At 37.9% G+C, this 17,819-nt stretch overlaps 1 protein-coding gene across 2 annotated transcripts in view; it reads right to left on the reverse strand.

Annotated features, from left to right (window-relative positions):
- Window positions 1–17,819, reverse strand: part of TAFA2 (TAFA chemokine like family member 2) — a 501,881-nt gene that overhangs the window by 52,664 nt on the left and 431,398 nt on the right. For both annotated transcript variants that reach the window (XR_006604254.1, XM_004766579.2), the window contains exons 3-4: window positions 7,009–7,161; window positions 5,772–5,896 (exon numbers count right to left, since the gene is read on the reverse strand). Coding sequence is in view for 1 of the 2 variants with exons in the window: in XM_004766579.2 (XP_004766636.1) it covers window positions 5,772–5,896; window positions 7,009–7,161 (278 nt within the window). In the remaining variant the exon portion in view is untranslated. The remainder of the gene's footprint in view (window positions 1–5,771; window positions 5,897–7,008; window positions 7,162–17,819) is intronic.

A 17,819-nucleotide genomic window follows, 5' to 3' on the forward strand; every position in this document is an offset into this window, starting at 1 on the left:
TACTTGTTGAATGAATAAATGTACACAGTATACTCATTCTTTCCAATGAAATCTATATTTTACAAAATGATAGAATTTTTTTTACCCCAAAACATAGAAAAAAAAATATTAAAAATGTAAGAGGTAAATTGATTTGAAAATGGTGTAATCAGTAGATTATATCTCTGCAAGCTAGTGGCGGCTGGCTACCACTGCCTAAAGTACTGGTTTTCAAAATGCACGTTGTAACACAGAGGCAGGTCATGAAATTAGTTTATGGGGTTGAGATAGGTAAGAAAGAAGGAAATAAAACAAAAAAAAATTAGAATTTTAATTTCAGTGAGGGATGTATATGTGTCTGTGTATGCACATTGGATCACACTATAAGATGTATTTCTTACTGCAAGTACTGTCAAAATAATTGGAAAACAAGGGTCAAAAAGGTCACTGTTCTCTGTGCTGTGGACCAGGAGGCAATTTAGGGCTTGACCAGAGGTGAGATGAAGACAAATGAATGGTGAATTTGTCTGTTAAGAAAGGGCTGATCAGGAAAGAACTATACTATCCTGAGTCTGTGATTAAATTTCCAAGGCAAGAGAGAGCGCTATGGTTGAAGAATTCACACAAATTGCACCATCTTAAGGTGAGGAAATGAACTTTTTCCTCTTGCTCCATGTTTTTTGTTTTATTTGTTTTATTTTGGGGCTTTTTTTTTTTTTTTTTTTTGCCTTGGGGTTGGAATAGTACCCCTGGACAGTGTTCAGGTCCACCCCTCGCCCCATCACAGAACAGTCACTGAGTTTTAGTATAAAATCCAGCAGCATCTGGAAGAGGATGCCTTGAGGCTTTAATCAGTAAAGCATCCTAAAATGCTGTTTCTTTTCTCCCTTGGGGAAAGGAGTAAAAACCCAAATACTTAATCTATCTTCTAAGATTAGGCAGTTATTAGTGTCGTATAAATTTAGCTGGAAAGGAAGTTAAAAATGTCCTTGGCACATGGAACCAAAAAATAAATCCTGGTTAAAGGAACTCAAAATTGAATCTAACTCAATCTCCTCATTTATTTTGCAGATGAGGAGGCTGAGCTAAAGGTTTATACTATCCCCATTATTATAACAATGTTACTCTTATACTTATCCATGATTCCAGTGTTGTCAGTGGACTGCATATGGATAACAAGAATAATGCAACTGTACAGTGTTCATTCCCCCACTCTAGGGCATATGCCTGCTTGGCAGGGACCATGCCATACATCTTTGTACTCTCATTAGTGCCTACTGTGGTTTTGGAAATTAAATAAGATAATACCTGCAATACACTTTCTACAAGCTAAGTAAATGCCTTCATATATGCTTTTGTTGCTTTGATTATAATAAGAGCTTTGTTATTACAGGATGTTTATGCATAGGAAATTCTTAATACCTGTTGATTTTCTTTGCATTATTCACTAAAATGAAATCATATTTTATGCACTTAAAATCCACTTAGACTTGAAGAGATTTTAGAAAAATAGAGTTCTAATCTGCTTGAGGCACTTTAAGTAAATTAGTAAAGATGAAAGACTTCCAATTAGTTAAAAATTACCCAGAAAATGTCTTAAGTATATGAAAAGTAAATGGACCTAATCACATCTCTATGTGATTCATTGAGATGAAATATCTAATGAAAATACAGACTCTTGCATACTCTGAAGGTCATCTTTCTTTAGGGAAGAACCAGACTTAAGAACTGAATGACCATTGGTGTTTGGAACCCAAAGCCATGGCCATGAGCTGTGAATTCTAAAATCAAAATGTGACTTCCTTTAGGAGATGTTTCACAGAGAAAGAATATCAAAACACTAAAAGAAATGAATCAGAGTCTATTTTTGCTAAGGATCCAACAATGTTATCAAAGATTTTTTTCTCAAATCTTACAAGTTCTATATAGCACCTTTCACCCCTGCTACTTTCATATTATATAATTAGTGTATAATTATGTGCTCTTTCACACTGGAAAGAATATTCTTTTATTAATGACTCTTTGAAAAGTTCTTTATTATTTATCTTTGAAAGTGAGTTTGAAATCAAAGGGCTTTCATGACTTTAACTTTGGAGTTCTTAAAAGTAATACAATAGGTGGTTACAGAGATCATAACCAGTCCTAAATTTCCACCTTTAAGGTAAGAAATAATGTTCAGGAAACAAATGTTGCATCCTCCTTTCCCTCCCAATTAAATGTTTGGGATACTGAAGAACATGATTGCAAAATACTGATATTCCAGCAAGGGTTTTCTTATTCTTTGCCTTTTCTCCCTTGTTGGGACAAATAGAAAATGGGATCAGAATAATAAGCTTCTTGAATCTGGTACAAAGACAGAAAGGGGATATAATTCACATTTATAGTAGGAAGTACAATGTAAATTCCAAATTAGTCTTAAATGAGGAATTCACCCAGCCCATAATCTGTAGTCAATTCTGGAAAGTACCACCACATCTCTGCTGAGGCTAAGCAAGTCTCATTGCTGTTTTTGGCTGACTGCTTTTTTTCTAACATTCGGCTTACTGGAGCACTCCAGATTGAATATGGGCAATTAAAAGGAAGGGTGTACATTATTGCAAATTTTAATCATTTCTCGAGCCATTTTGCTTGCAGTGATAATCCCACAAGACCAACATATCTTGCATAAGAAACTCAGTTGGCTTTTGGCTTCGAGCAGCTCTTAGGTTACTTTGTAATCTATTCATGCTTAACTTCTGGACTTTCCCCATTTGTGGCTGAAACCTGCCAAATCAGGGCTTCAGTGGCTGCTTGGCTTGCCACGACTATGGCTAACTTATTTAAGGCTGACAAAGGAGCAATAATGCCAATGAAATGAATAATGATCAGAATTCTTCTTGATTATTTTGCTGCTATTTATGTGGGGCAGGAGCTACCTCTGTCCAACACTTCCGCGGTGTACAAAGTAATACTAGCCAGAGCTATTTCAAAAATTTGTATCTCCTATACTTTTTGTACTATTTCAGTGGAGAAAGCAGAAGTGTAATAACCTGATGACCTTGGAGACTTTGTTTTTTGAGGCCTCAGGGAAATTGCTTATCATCCTGAAACACTCAAAACACTCCACAAATTGCTTATCATTTTGCCTAGCCATTTGGAATACCATAACGTCCCTTCAGTTGGAAATCTCTATATACCTTCTTTCTCACCAACAACCTTTTTCTTGTAAAGAAAACAAGAGATAATAATTTACTTTGTACTCAAGAAACTTTGTCTTCGAGGATCACTGGTCTTATATATGATGATTTTTCCTTATTCTAAATGAGAATTACAGACTCCAAGTTGGAAGGAATGTTTGTGTTTATTTTTTTTTAAGATTTTATTTATTTATCAGAGTGAGAGAGAGGGAGAGAGAGCAAGCACAGGCAGACAGAATGGCAGGCAGAGGCAGACAGAGCAAGGAGCCCGATGTGGGACTCTATCCCAGAATGCTGGGATCATGACCTGAGCCGAAGGCAGCTGCTTAACCAACTGAGCCACCCTGGCATCCCCGAGTTGGAAGGAATCTTAAAAGTGATTTAATAAATACCTCTGGTGGGGGGTTGGGGGAGTAGGAAGAGGGTGGTTGGGTTATGGACATTGGGGAGGGTATGTGCTATGGTGAGTGTTGTGAAATGTGTAAACCTGACGAGTTACAGACCTGTACCCCTGGGGCTAATAATACATTATATGTTAATAAAAAATTAAAAATTTAAAAAAATACTTCTGGTGGCATGAGCCCTTTCTACATTATCTTCAGGGAGGTCCTCCCTTAAAAGCAAAAGAGAAATAAAGAAATAAAGAGGAAATACAATCTACTCTGTGTGGCCTAACACTTTATAACGGAAACGAACGGGAGGAACTAGATGATGGTTTTCCTCTCTCACAGGTTCTCAGCCTCTCATCCATCTTGTTTAATTACATGATGAAAACCACTTAAATGTGAAGCATTGCAGAGACTGAATTTTAAGTTTGGACCCTGAAAATGTGGCACAGTAAGGAAGGAAGCAGCACTTCTTACACAATTTACTGTGGGAATTTAGATCACATGGTCTTGACCTTTTCATTTCAATGATCCAGAAAGTTAAAGATAACTTTAAAGGTCTACCTAATATTAATAGAATGATAGGAAGCTTTCCTCACTATTACTTAAGAATAAGTTAAATTATCTAGTTTAAACTGCAGGTTAAGAGATTGGGTTCTGGAATAACACTGCTTGGTTTGAACCCTGGCTTCCTTGTTCATTGGCTGTATGACCTTGGGAAGTCACTGAAGGTTTTGAAACTTTGGTTTACTCATCTGTAAAAAGGAGATAATAATATTATCTTCCTCACTGGGCTGTTAAGAGGATTAAATGAGCTCATTCACATGAAGTACTTTGTTCAGTTTATGGCATATGTTTTAAGTATCCAATAAATGTTAGCCTCCTCATGTCCATTGAAGTAATAAAAAACAGAGTTTAGAGTGTAGTTTTTGTTTTTTAATTTGCTTCAGAATCTCAGATCTTCAGTGAATTTCCATGAGTGCTATTTTGGACTAAGAATTTATAGTGTTAGGAAAGGAAATATATTCATTCTATAAATAACTTATAAGGAAATTTTATATTGCCAAGGTTGTTTTTAATAAATCAATATGGTTTATATCATGTGCTAACTGAATAATACAATTATTCTAATTAACTGATCATGCACTCTGTGGGTTTTGGAAAAGTATGTCAGCATTTAGCCAACAAAGAGAGTCATGAATAATAGGATAAAATATAAAGTTATTATTTCTGCTATTAGAAACTTAGTTGCTTTTGTGTATGTCTGAATAGCCAATGTGATCAACATGTTATTCAACAGACTGAATTATATATCTGATAGGATTCAAAAATAATTCTCTTGAATATGTCCAGAGAGGTTTAAAAAAAAAAAAACTGCCATTATGAAACAGTATGGTAAGTTAACTCGTCTCTGGTCTTATGTTACTTTTTATAAAATAAAATCTTATATCATTATTCTATTCTAGTCCCCAATTATCCAGTTCTAATCAATAGTCTGCTTTCCCCTCAAAGCAAATAGCAAAACAAGACAGAACTTTCATTTGCTGATTCTACAGAAAATTTAAATGCTGCCCATCCAGAATATCCACGGAGCTAATTAGGAAATCAAAGTTTAAAGCTAACCATTTTCACTTCTCTCCCATGTCCCAGAAGTCAATCATTGCAAGCTGAAATATATCACTGTCCGAAGAGTATTCTTTTCATATTGGCCCTGAGATTTAGAAACTCTTCTTCATAACTCATTACAAGGTTAACCATTAGAAAACCATTTATTGACCCAGAAATCAGGAAGATCAAAATAATTACTTTCATAAAAATGAAAGACTCTTAGTTGGGAAATTGTATTGAGTCATGTAATAAATAAATTCTTTTTTCTTTCCCCCAGAATATATTCAAATTACTGTCCGTTAGAAGAATAAGAGATTGGGGTCACCTTCTCAGCATTTAACATGCATCTTCAGGGGGTTTCTCATCACTGTCTCATGAAGGGGAACACACAACATTAATTCATTAAATAACATGAGAGTTGATGGCAATCTACAGAAGATGCTATTCTGAGTAAAATTAAAATGTGTTGTGAAAAAAAATGAATTAGGAAGAAAATGGAAGGGTGTAGTATGGAACACTATACTCTTCGTTGTACAACCATCACTTAACAATGTTACTGTGCATGTCCACAGTCTATGAATTCAGAGACATTTTTGCTTTCCCAAGCTAGCTGTCCACTTACCCTAGTTGTTTTCACTTTATTCCCAGAGGAACAGCTCCATCCTTTCCGATCTGGAAGAACTTTACATTCCTCTCCCTCAAGACATGGCTGCATATGGCACCACCATTTCTGTTCCACTATTGAAGCTACAGGAGATTTAAAAAAAAAAAAATCAATTCAGTGTTTTCTATTTGGGCTAGTTAATTCTCTGTGTGCACTTTTAAAGAAGAACAAAGGACACCGATTTTTCCCAATAGTGGTGAAGACTGGGTTTTGAAGCATGCTTCTCTTTTTGTCCAAAGGGGCTAAATCCTTCTAGATTTTCTGACTAAAAGAATTTTTATTTTAAATTTTCATTTATTGTGGAAAGAACACTGAACATGAACTCCAGCCTCTTAACAAATAATATTGTTAATTAGAAGCACATTATTGAAGGATATTTTCCTGTGAATGTACAGGCTTCATGAAAACTAATATAGTGGGAAGAAACTTACGTAGACATATGCATGCACTGATTCACCTAAATATATAAGACAATGAACCTACTACCAGTTTAGAATCAACATTTTAGAATTAATGTAATACTTCCCACAAGTAGGCTAAAATTAGAATATTAGCATTAATGTAATTTTTTTTTAATTGTGGGCAGTAACCATCATCACAAGGAATGAGCCATGCTAATAGGAATACTTAAATTATTTTTTATGGTAAGAGTAATTAAGTAGACCCATACAAAGATGTATGTCCTATTGTAATTAGGTGAACCCTCTAATAAAAAAATTAACATTTTGATGGATCTCCATAAAAATCAATATTTCATGTTAAGTCAAATTACAAATTCACTTATCTGTATGGTGCTTATATTTTCATTCTTAGGAACCACCCATGGGTTTACATCATCATACTGTTTAAGCCTCTATTTTCTCTTCCCAATTAATTTATACACACACACACACACACACACACACACCTTTCACTGGTAAATTAGTATTTGATGGTATCAAAGTAGGAAGCACATGGACTTGTTGGAACCTCCCTAGAATGCCTTTCGTTATAAAACTGAATAAGGTCTTAGACCTCCTTCTAGAGGATTTTAGATTTCAGAATGCCCCTCCCCCTGATCAATAATCTCTCATCAAGCACATGATTTATGGTATGATCCCTCAGAGTTGACCACAGTCAACAGTATTATAGTGGATTTCCAGGTCTACCCAGTCCCCAGCTATATGACCACCATGAGCAATGGAAGAAGTCGTACCATCCACACAAGATGGAGCTGCTCGCGTGGTGCCTGCCACCTGCCCGGGGAAGCAGGAGCACTTGACTGTTTGTGATCGCTCTTCTATCTTGTTCTTATTACAGCATCTGTGGAGTGCCACCACTTCGCAAGTGCCCGTTTTAACATGATGAGCTGCACAAACAAAAATAAGAGATAAGACAACATTGAGAAAGCTTTGGCTTCTCCTCCCCCTTTATAATGAGATGTACATTAAATATAGCTCTATAACAGATTCCCCCATGCATGAAACTAGAAATACAATGATGCTGACTCCATAATGCAGATTTGATTTCTTTTCTAAATGTGCAAGGACCATTTCTATCAGTAAATGCTTGGTGAAGCAGGAACAATTAGTGACCAGATTAGAATGAGCTGTAAAACAGTCTGAAATATAGAGACAATATGTGGCATCATCAAAAACCACTACTTATTTGCATATGACTTTTTTGTCCAACATGTTAATCAAAGAAAGGCAAACCCTTTGACAAGGTGCCCTGCAATGGTGTAAAAAGCAGACCTATTCTCAAAGTGGTGGGTTAGGGGAGGGTTAAGGTTATGTTTTTCTTCTAGGGGTAAGCACAGAAGCCAGACAGGGAACCTCTTTTCAGGAAGCAAGGAGGTAAAGGGTGGAACCCATCTCCTCAGTATTCCTCTGCCCAGTTTCCCTGGGAATTAACTAACGGGATTCTTGAAATTGCTGCCATTTTCCTAGAAGTCCCAGGCAGTTTCAGCCTAAAATCTTTTCTTCCCATCTTGCCACCAACAACCATAGCCAGAATGTGGATGGATTTATATCTAGCCTGGGAGACCCATCCAATAAGCTGCAAGGCTTCCCCCACCCAGTCACTTAACCTGGCAGTAAGGCTCCTGAATGGTTGGGTACTTGGGACTTGTGGACCTCACTTATCACATTAGGGCAGGTTTTTAGTTTGCCTTCTTTTTCTTTCTTTTTTTGGGGGTGGGTGTAGCATTTCAACTTCAAAGTATTAACCCTACTTTGGAACAATAAAGTAGAAGTTTTATATGCTAAAAATAAGTTTAAAATCAAATATCTTTTGAAACATAATCCTTTCAGAAATTTTTTAAAATGTGATATAAAAACCAGATCTGAAATTATTTAATAATACAGACATATTGAGGCCCATTTTGTAGAGATCAATACATCATATATTTATATTAATCTTCCCCTTGAGGATGAATATTACTGTGCAAACAGGTTAGACATCTTCCTTAGATCTTGTAAGAGAGAAAAAAATCACACATATTGTCCATTCCTCCATGCAAGACCAAGAAACTTGGGTGTGACATATGACTTTGACATGGGATCCTTGAACTGTCAAGAGATACCATTTCCAGTGCCGCAAAGATTTTCCCACCACTGTAGATACAAATGGGGATTTCTCTGTGTTTGATTCAAATACAAGTCTATCTCTGTGAAAGTTAAAAGTTTGAGAGTCAGACTCTTGTGCTCTAGAAAATATTTTCTTAGCTAAGGATGATTCGGTTTGGTTTAATTTATTGAGTGTTTTGCATTATATTGTACAAGTCATTATGCTAACTCTTTGTATCGTACTTAATCACATTTTAATTGAGTCAATATCACACCTCAGGTATGGTTCTGAGTACTAGGGATATAACCATAAAAAGGAGGGACACAGTGCCTACCTTCAGAGAGGTCATATTCCTGTGTAGAAAACAAATTATAAACCCCTGTGAATGCTTAAAAAAAAAACTAGATTTTAAGCTTCTGGAAGGAACTGCAGTAAAGAGAGATTAAGCAAGAGGGAAGGAGAGTGTATTTTTAGGAGGGCCAGAGAAGACCTCTGTAAGGTCATCTGAATGATGACCTGAGATGAGAGGGAAGCATCCATTATGAGGATCTAAGAAAGGAAGAGTATTCCAAAGAGAAGGAGCAACAAATGACAGGGAGCTGAAATGGGGAAATGTGTGGTGTATTCCTAGGACAGTCTCGGTCATCTGGGTGGCAATGGCGTGGTTGAGCAATTGCGAGGTCTAGGGAACTGTGTTCAGAAATGTGTCTTCTTCAATTTCTTTCATGAGTGCCCTCCAATTGCACTACTGGGTATTTACCCCAAAGATACAGATGTAGTGAAAAGAAGGGCCATCTGTACCCCAATGTTTATAGCAGCAATGGCCACAGTCGCCAAACTGTGGAAAGAACCAAGATGCCCTTCAACGGACCAATGGATAAGGAAGATGTGGTCCATATGCACTATGGAGTATTATGCCTCCATCAGAAAGGATGAATACCCAACTTTTGTAGCAACATGGACAGGACTGGAAGAGATTATGCTGAGTGAAATAAGTCAAGCAGAGAGAGTCAATTATCATATGGTTTCACTTATTTGTGGAGCATAACAAATGACACGGAGGACTTGGGAGATGGAGAGGAGAAGGGAGTTGAGGGAAATTGGAAGGGGAGGTGAACCATGAGAGACTATGGACTCCAAAAAACAATCTGAGGGTCTTGAAGGAGCAGAGGTGGGAGGTTGGGGGAACAAGGTGGTGGGTATTAGGGAGGGCACATATTGCGTGGAGCACTGGGTGTGGTGCAAAAACAATGAATACTGTTACACTGAAAAGAAAAAAAATGTGGGAAGGTGGAGTAGGGACTGGTAGGCTATAATAAAGGAACTGGATTTTACTCATGTCACAAGGGAAATACTCTGGGTAGATATGACACCTCATTAAATGCTTTAGAAATTTGCTCAGACTGCCTTTAAAGAATGGGTTGAAGAAGCAGGAGGGAGAGGAGGAAGACCAGTCATGAAGAGGCTGCAAGAGCCTGGGGACAGAGGATGACTAAGGCTACACTAACAACAGCAGAGCTGGGGAGAAGCAGCAGATTAGGAACAGTCCTCTGCAGAGCTGGTTTGACTTGCTATTAGCCTGAACATGAGCTCTGTGGGAAGGGGGAATGGGGTCACTCCTCAGGGGGAATGGGGTCACTCCTCAGTTTGTCCTGAGCAGTTAGAAGTGGATGGTTCTGCAAACTGGTGTTTGCCAAAGAGGAGGTGGATAGAGGGTTGGATAAAAAAGGTGAAAAACACATTGATCATGATGAGCCCTGATTAATGGGTAGAACTGCTGAATCATGATATTGTATACCTGAAACTAATATCACATTGTATGTTATTTATACATGAACTCTGGGGGGGAGGGGGCAGGGGGGTAGTTCTGGCAGATAGAAAAGGCCTGGGAATAGGGAGTTTGGCAAAAACTGGGTTGGGTTAAAATACCTGTAGTTCTGTGCTGTCAGTGTTAAATTTGAGGCACCCAAGTAGTGATATAAAGGCACCCAAGTAGTGATATAAATCGGCAGCAACATTTGTGAAATGGAGCTTTGAGAAGAGACTTCGGGTGCAGATACACACTTAAGAAATCCAGGCTTGGGGTGCCTGGGTGGTTTAGTGGGTTAAGCCACTGCCTTCAGCTCAGGTCATGATCCCAGGAGCTTGGGATCCAGCCCCGCATGGGGGCTCTCTGCTCAGCAGGGAACCTGCTTCCTCTTCTCTCTCTGCCTGCCTCTCTGCCTGCTTGTCATCTTTCTCTGTCAAATAAATAAATAAATAATTAAAAAAAAGAAAGAAAAAGAAATCCAGGCTCACAGGTGATCACAGACTGAACTACAGACTGAACCAAATAATCTTGAAAGATTGCCAAAAGAGTAGAAGGGAAACAGTTCCTTCAAACCTCAGTCTGAAATGGGGAGCCAGCAATAGAGACCAGCAAGGAAATACCAGCACATGAGGAAATACAATGAGAACATGGGATGAAAGCATGGAAAACCAAAAAATAAAATGTTTCAAGAAGGAGTGATCCATCAGCTGTGGGGGGTGCTGCTGAAAGGTTCAATAAACAAAGAGAAGTCCCTGTCCATTAAAAAAGTAAGACCATGTACTAATTAAGAGCATAGCCTTTAAAACCAGAGTAGCTGCATTCAAATCTGAACTCCTGCTAACAGCTGCGTGACCTTGGGCAAGTTATTTAGGATCTCTGAGTAGCATTTTTTTCCCCTTTCTAAAAGAGGAATATTAATAGCACCATCTTTACAGGGTTGGTTTGAGGATGAAATGAGTTAATAGGCCTCAAGTACTTAGAGCCCCGCCTGCCTCATAGTAGGCTCTCTGTGTTAGCTATTGTTGGCATTTGATCACAGTAAAAATCATTTTAGTGGCATGATGAAAATAAAAGCATGATTAAAGTAAGTTTCCTGGAGAATGGGATGTAAAACTGGGCAATTATACAAATTTCCTCCAAGAAGCTTTTCTGTTAAGGGAAGAAGGAAGCAAGCAATAGCCAGAATGAAGCATGGTGTCAAGGGAATCTTTTTTAATGAATGCCGTAACGGCATGCTTGCTTGCTGGAATGATTTGGTAGAGAAATGCGCAATATAGGAAAGAAAATAGGTAATTACAAAAGAATGTTCTTGAGAAGGAAAAAGGAATTGAGATTCAGGGCACTTGGGGGGTTGACAATAAACTGATGTGGAAATAATCCATTTTAACAAGAGTAAAGGTGGGATGTGTAGCTACAGAAGCAGGTAGGTGTGAATGGATTAGGTGGTGAGGAGATGAGGCAGTTTCTTATCTGATTTCACCTATTTTTTCTATGACATATGAGAGAGGACTGAAAAGAAGAGAGCAGATATAAAACAGGTCTCTCAGAAAGAGGCAAAGTAAATTTCCTGGGACGGAGTGGTGGGATCGCCTGCAGGGAGTTGGCTGGAACACTCTAAACAGCAGAGGATGGGAAAAGGTGGGGCATTTCAGAGCAGCGTGAGATGAACATCTCTTTGACCATTACTGGGGATACTTGGAATTCTGATAGTGATTTAGGGAAAGAAAGCTGTAGGTCACGAGGTCAGTCCTACTAATCTTTGGAGAGAATCCAGGCTGACGACGAGATTACTAGGGCTTCTTGAGATACTGATGCTATTCAGCCCAGCACTTAGCTGAGACAGCTCTGGGGACAGCCTGAGGTGGCGAGAGTTCTGTTCTCTTTCACAGTATGGCAGCACCCGGGAGGACACAGTGACATTCCACTGACCTCTCCCCAGGGAGGAGAGGCACTGTTTCAGCACCCACAAAGGCCATTTCACTACTTGTTATAAGGAGGCTTTATCACACATTGGAAAGGAATGGGCAGGTGAAAACTCTGCATCTGGTTTCCCCTTGCCAATGCTAGTACCAAAATTCATTTCTACCTTTCTTGAAGTATAGAAGGATAAAGCAGTTGTAGTAACCATTGATAAACATTAGTGCTGTTCACCAAATATTTCTGGCTCTCTCCCTTCTGGATACATGGTAATATTGTACTTCTTCACTCCATTAACCTTAAGTGTGGTCACATGACTTGCTTTGGCCAAGGAAGTGAAAGCTGAAGTAACAAAGGTCACTTATGAGCAATAGCAAAGGATATCAGTTTGTGTGGCTGCTTAAGAGATAGTGTGTGACTCACCACATTTTCCCCCACCAGCCCAAGCAACCAAGTATGTTCCTGATCCTAGAAACTATATCAACTGGAGTCTTCCACTGAAGAGACCTGAAATAGAGTTTCCACCAACCATGATGGACCTATAAATGAGAAATAAGCCTTAAGCTGTTATAAGCCTCTAAAATTTTGAGGTGGTTTTTGTTACTGTTTCAAAACTTAGCTCACCTGAGGACATAGAAATACTTTCTACTGCTTCCTAGCTTGTTTAGTAGGATATATTTTTCCCAAATGCATTAAGTAGAGGATAAGCCAGTAAAGCATGGTATTTCAAAATATATTATTCTAGCTTGTGTAAGTCAATGCAGAAGGAATATTTTTAAAAAACGTTTGGAGAAAATGTTTGGGATGTCTGGGTGGCTCAGTTGGTTAAGTACCTGTCTTGGGCTTGGGTGATGATCCCAGGATCGAGCCAAACGGGGGCCCCCATGCTCAGCAGAAAACCTGCTTCTCCCTCTGTTTGCTGCTCCCCCTGCTTGTGCTTTCCCTTTCTCTCTGACAAATAAAATCTTAAAATAAAGGAAAATGTTTATATCGTTTAAAGAAATGCAAACAGTCATTCCACAATTGGATACTTACTTTGGCTAAGTTTGGTTTGCGAGGACTCTTGTGAAGAAAGTATGCTTTCTAGTTTGAGGAGAAGGGAGGAAAGAATGATGCCCATAAGGTGTAATGAAGAGGGGGGTAAAGTAGGAGCTGCCCAGGGAAAACTGACAGACATGTCCTCCTCTTCAGAGCACATGATACTAAACGTGAACAGATTAATAATGAAGCTGACCAGGAAGAGCAAGCCTGACAGACACAGGTTTTGCTGCCATGACCTTTCCCTTCATTGAAGAAAGAAAAGAAAATGTACAGGCGTACAGGTAGAATTCCTGGTGAAAAATGGGACTTAATAAGAAAAAAAAAATCTCAGCCTCTGTTCTTACTAAAACTGAAGTTGAAAGCTTTTTTGTGGAGGAATGAGAGAGGGATAATCTTTTTAAAATAGAACAGATGATAGGTAAGTAGATGGATGGGTAATATTATCCTCAAAGAGTTTAAGGCATGGGTAGGAAGAATATTGACTTCAGTATGTTTTAATATATGCCAAGTGAAACAAGATACCTCAAAACAGAGAACTGAACCTTCTAGCAGAATTTAGTTCACCTGAGCAAGGCATAAGTGTACATATGTAGAGTGTTCTTTCTTGTCTACATATCTTAACTTCTTAGGATAACCAGATTCTTGTAGACAAAGACTAATTTTTCATGTAAACTGTTCAGCATGTGGTATGTGTTTAATAAATGGTAAACAAGCAATTTAAGAAGGTAAAACTAATTCCTGTGGTTTTCCTTTAAAAGGTTAATGAGACTGTAGGAAATTCCAGCAGTTACTGCAATTCTCTATATAGATTCAGACAGAGCTCATGATAAACTAAACTAATCAAATATTAGGGCTTTCCAAACTAACAGAATAGGCTTCACAGACAGTTAGCATCATATTAAAATGATGCAAGAACCCCAGGAGAAGATTTAAATGAAAAAAGAACAAACAAACAATTTTCTTCATGTCACAATTCCCAAGTCATTAACAAATGAACAAAAACCACCTTTCTTGTCGTCTGTGTCCTTGCCTGGATGTGATGCATGAACACCAAGGGTTGCCTCCTACATTTTTGTGAAAGGACGGGAGAGACACAGAGGTTTAATTCTTATAAAAATGGGGATACTGAGGGGTGCCTGGGTGGCTCAGTGGACTAAGCCACTGCCTTCGGCTCAGGTCATGATCTCTCGGGGTCCTGAGATTGAGCCCCGCATGGGGCTCTGTGCTCAGCAGGGAGCCTGCTTCCTCCTCTCTCTCTGCCTGCCTCTCTGCCTTGTAATCTCTCTTTCTCTGTCAAATAAATAAATAAAATCTTTAAAAAAAATGGGGATACTGAATTTTACCCAGCTCTAATTGTGGCCTTCCAGAATTATCACCCTATGTCTCATTTCAACAATAAGATCATTAGCCCTTGAGTGCCCCCAGAAATGTTCCCTTAAGATACTGCCTCTTAAAACATGTCTCAAGATTTCTGAAAGTTTTCTAAAGTTATTGTGACTTGGTATATTCTCCCTGGAAGGCATCTTAGCCAAAACGTTTGTTGTTTTCAACTGCTTTTTCACCGACTGAAAGGAACTTCTACAGAGGGAAAAGTCTGAATTAAATAAGATTTTGTTCATATGCTTACATAGATATTTAAAAACTATATGCCCACATGCATAATTATAATTACATATATCCATGTATATTTATACATGTGTTACTATGATCACATTTTATTCATCACCTGTGAACTATAAATGCATAGGTATGAAAAATTGGTACTTAGTAGAATAATATTTATGCATATCATTTCACCTTGAGTAGTGGTTGCTGGCCTTAGGTTAATAAGAGCACAAAACTATGCATATCACATTCTGTACATATGAATCATTCATTCACTCTGGAAACGATGTATAAGATGATGACAGTTGCTACCATTTATTGAATATTCACTGTATGCCAAGCATATGAAACTGCTTTTAAATTGTATAGCATTACTTAAATATTAATTCTCTTTGTTTTTTACTATTAATGTAATTAGTGAATATACAATGATAGAACATAAAAGTTACAAAGACATAGCTGCTAGGGAAAATTATCTACATTTTCTAAAAGTTCTGATTTTGCATTTAAAAAAATCTATAAACATACTTGTGTTGACATGAGATGCATGTAAAAAAATATTTAATTTGACACTTAAACTACAGAAAAGAGTAAATTCAGCATCAAGTTGTGAATTTGTTCCTGCTTGGTTTCCTTTCCATTAGATTTCAGCTTTTATTTGTATTCTGATTTGTCTCATTGATTCTAAAATTTTGTTTGTCTCCGTACACTCCTATTTAATAGTTTTACCCAGCTTGACTAGCTCCCCAGAGAGGCTGCATTACACCTTCTAAGCAGAAATAAAGCATCACCTACATGCACCAATAGACATCTGAAATGCAGGCTAGTTAGTGGATTTAGGTTGCTGTAAATCACTTTGAATGGAAAAAATGTGCTGAAACAAAAACTTTTTGAGACAGCTAATTTCTCACTTTAATTCATTAGAATGAGAAAATAGGGCACATTTTTAGACTTTCATGCTGAAGCAATCTAATTAAAAGAAATGGTTATTTAAAGAGCTCAATGAAATTTCAAAAGTTCACATAATTTATGAAGTCAAAATGATCAGGGAGGAAATAGCAAAGTGCTGATGACATTTTTACAGAGTCTGTTTTCTAAAACTGCTCCATTTTTACATGAAAAAAATAAAAACATGGGGGGGAAAGATTGTCACTAATGGATAATAACCCTAATAATGAATGGTAAGTCTCTATTAACAAAAGCAAGCTCTCAACCAGATGATGTCCCCCAGTCTTTTTTAAGAGAAAGAGGCAGAACAGAAGATTCACTCTTGAGAGAATTTTAGACTCATTGCCCCACAGCTCAATCATGAACGTCTTCTACATCTTCTAAATGAGAATTGGTGTTGAAGAAGGCAAGTCTCACAGAAGAGTAGTCCCTTTATAAACTACCAGAACTTCTGCTTGTAATTTGTGTCTCAAAAACAGGAACTGGACAAATCAAATACATCCGTCTGGAAATTTGAACCTAAAGTTACAGAACTGCCATGTGGAAAGGAATACGTTGCATTAGAAGTGAGGTGACTCAGGGAGAGATGGGTCTATACCTCATAGTGATGGGACTCCAAGGAAGTAGACAGAAGAAGGAACTAAGCACAGATACAAAAAGATGTCAGAGTTAAGACAGTAGGGAGTCCCATAAGCTGTCCTGGTGTTTGCCCTTCCCCAGGGCTTCCTGAAGTTTTCCAGAATTCCTGAAATATTTTATACAGTAGATTTCAACGAACCTCTTTTTTCATGAGGTAATTTGATGAGATCTCTGTACTTTGACCCCCAAAAATATGCTGACTAGGGTAATTCTCCTTTTTTAAACTAAAGTTATTAATTAACAAAAGCTAATTATCAAGCAGAAGTATCTCTGTCACCATTTTTAAGGGCAGGGGACAAGTTTCTTCCTTCAAAGTAGGATCCAGGAAATGCACAACCCAACAGTCTCACTTTCTACATTTCCTTCAGTGTGAAAAGTGACATTTCCAGAGATGACCCCAAAGCTATCTCGGATTACTCAGACAGGAAAATCTCCATTGTGCTTTTTAAAATGTTTCTAATGTCAAAGATTTAAAAGCAGATTTTCTGCTTAATTCCAAATTGCATATACAGGAAAATTGTGAAGTATCAGAACATCCCCAGTTCCTATAAACTGTAAGAGTCATGCTGTTCTTTTATGATTAATCAGATTCCTGTAAGTGTCCCTTAAAGGGAGGGCAGTGCAGCCCAAGTGCTTCTTGAGGAAAATCACATGTTGAGTGGAAAAAGCAGTAAAAAGAAAGATGGGGTATTTGGGCTCTCCTGCATAGTTCTCTGAGCCTGAAGAGTGTACTATGGAGTAGGTCATTAAGGTCTCTGAGTATCTTTCCTCTTCTACAAAATGAAAAAATCAGACTAGTCTTAGCATTAGCATTCCAAGTTCCTTCCAATCTAAAATTCTGTAAATTTCTGAAATGATTAAGTTGCATTATAATGGGTACAATACATTAGACCTATCAAAAAAGGAGAGTCAAAGTAAAAGATTTTGTACTGCTTCAAAGTAATGTCAGTTGCTTCATTAAGTCACTAAATTTAATGAGAAACAGAGAAGGGAGTTTGTATGAAGTCAAAAATCTTAACTACACAGAAATAATATGCACTATAAAGTCAACCTGCGTCCTAAAGTTAACCTGCTTTATGTACAAAACCATTTAATTAGTGCCAATTCCATGAGAGCGATCAAGTCCAAAAGGTACTAGAGCATAGTGGTTTGAGTGAGGATTCTGTTGCCAAATGTTCGAGGCTCAGATCCCAGCTCCCAAAGTGAGTGCCTAACTATTCACCAAGCCTCCTTTTTCTTTTCTTCTGGGCATACAACTGGACGACTCTTTCTTGTATGTGACACATAGAAGGTATGTAGAAGTAAGTTATATTTTTTCAGGACCAGGCCTGTGAAAGCCTCCTACTGTGTCAGCCACTCTACCTCTTCATCTTTCAGACATCAGTGCCAGAGGTGATCCAGAAGAGCCACCAATAGCCTGGATCCCTGAATAACAACATCAAAGAGAGATCCAGCCTCTGACACTGACTGGCTTCACATGCACAAGAAAGAAGCTATGT

The sequence above is a fragment of the Mustela putorius genome, unplaced genomic scaffold, assembly GCF_011764305.1.
Source record: "Mustela putorius furo isolate JIRA1106 unplaced genomic scaffold, ASM1176430v1.1 tig00003988_pilon_pilon_pilon, whole genome shotgun sequence".
In the NCBI taxonomy this organism is placed as follows: Eukaryota; Metazoa; Chordata; class Mammalia; order Carnivora; family Mustelidae; genus Mustela; species Mustela putorius.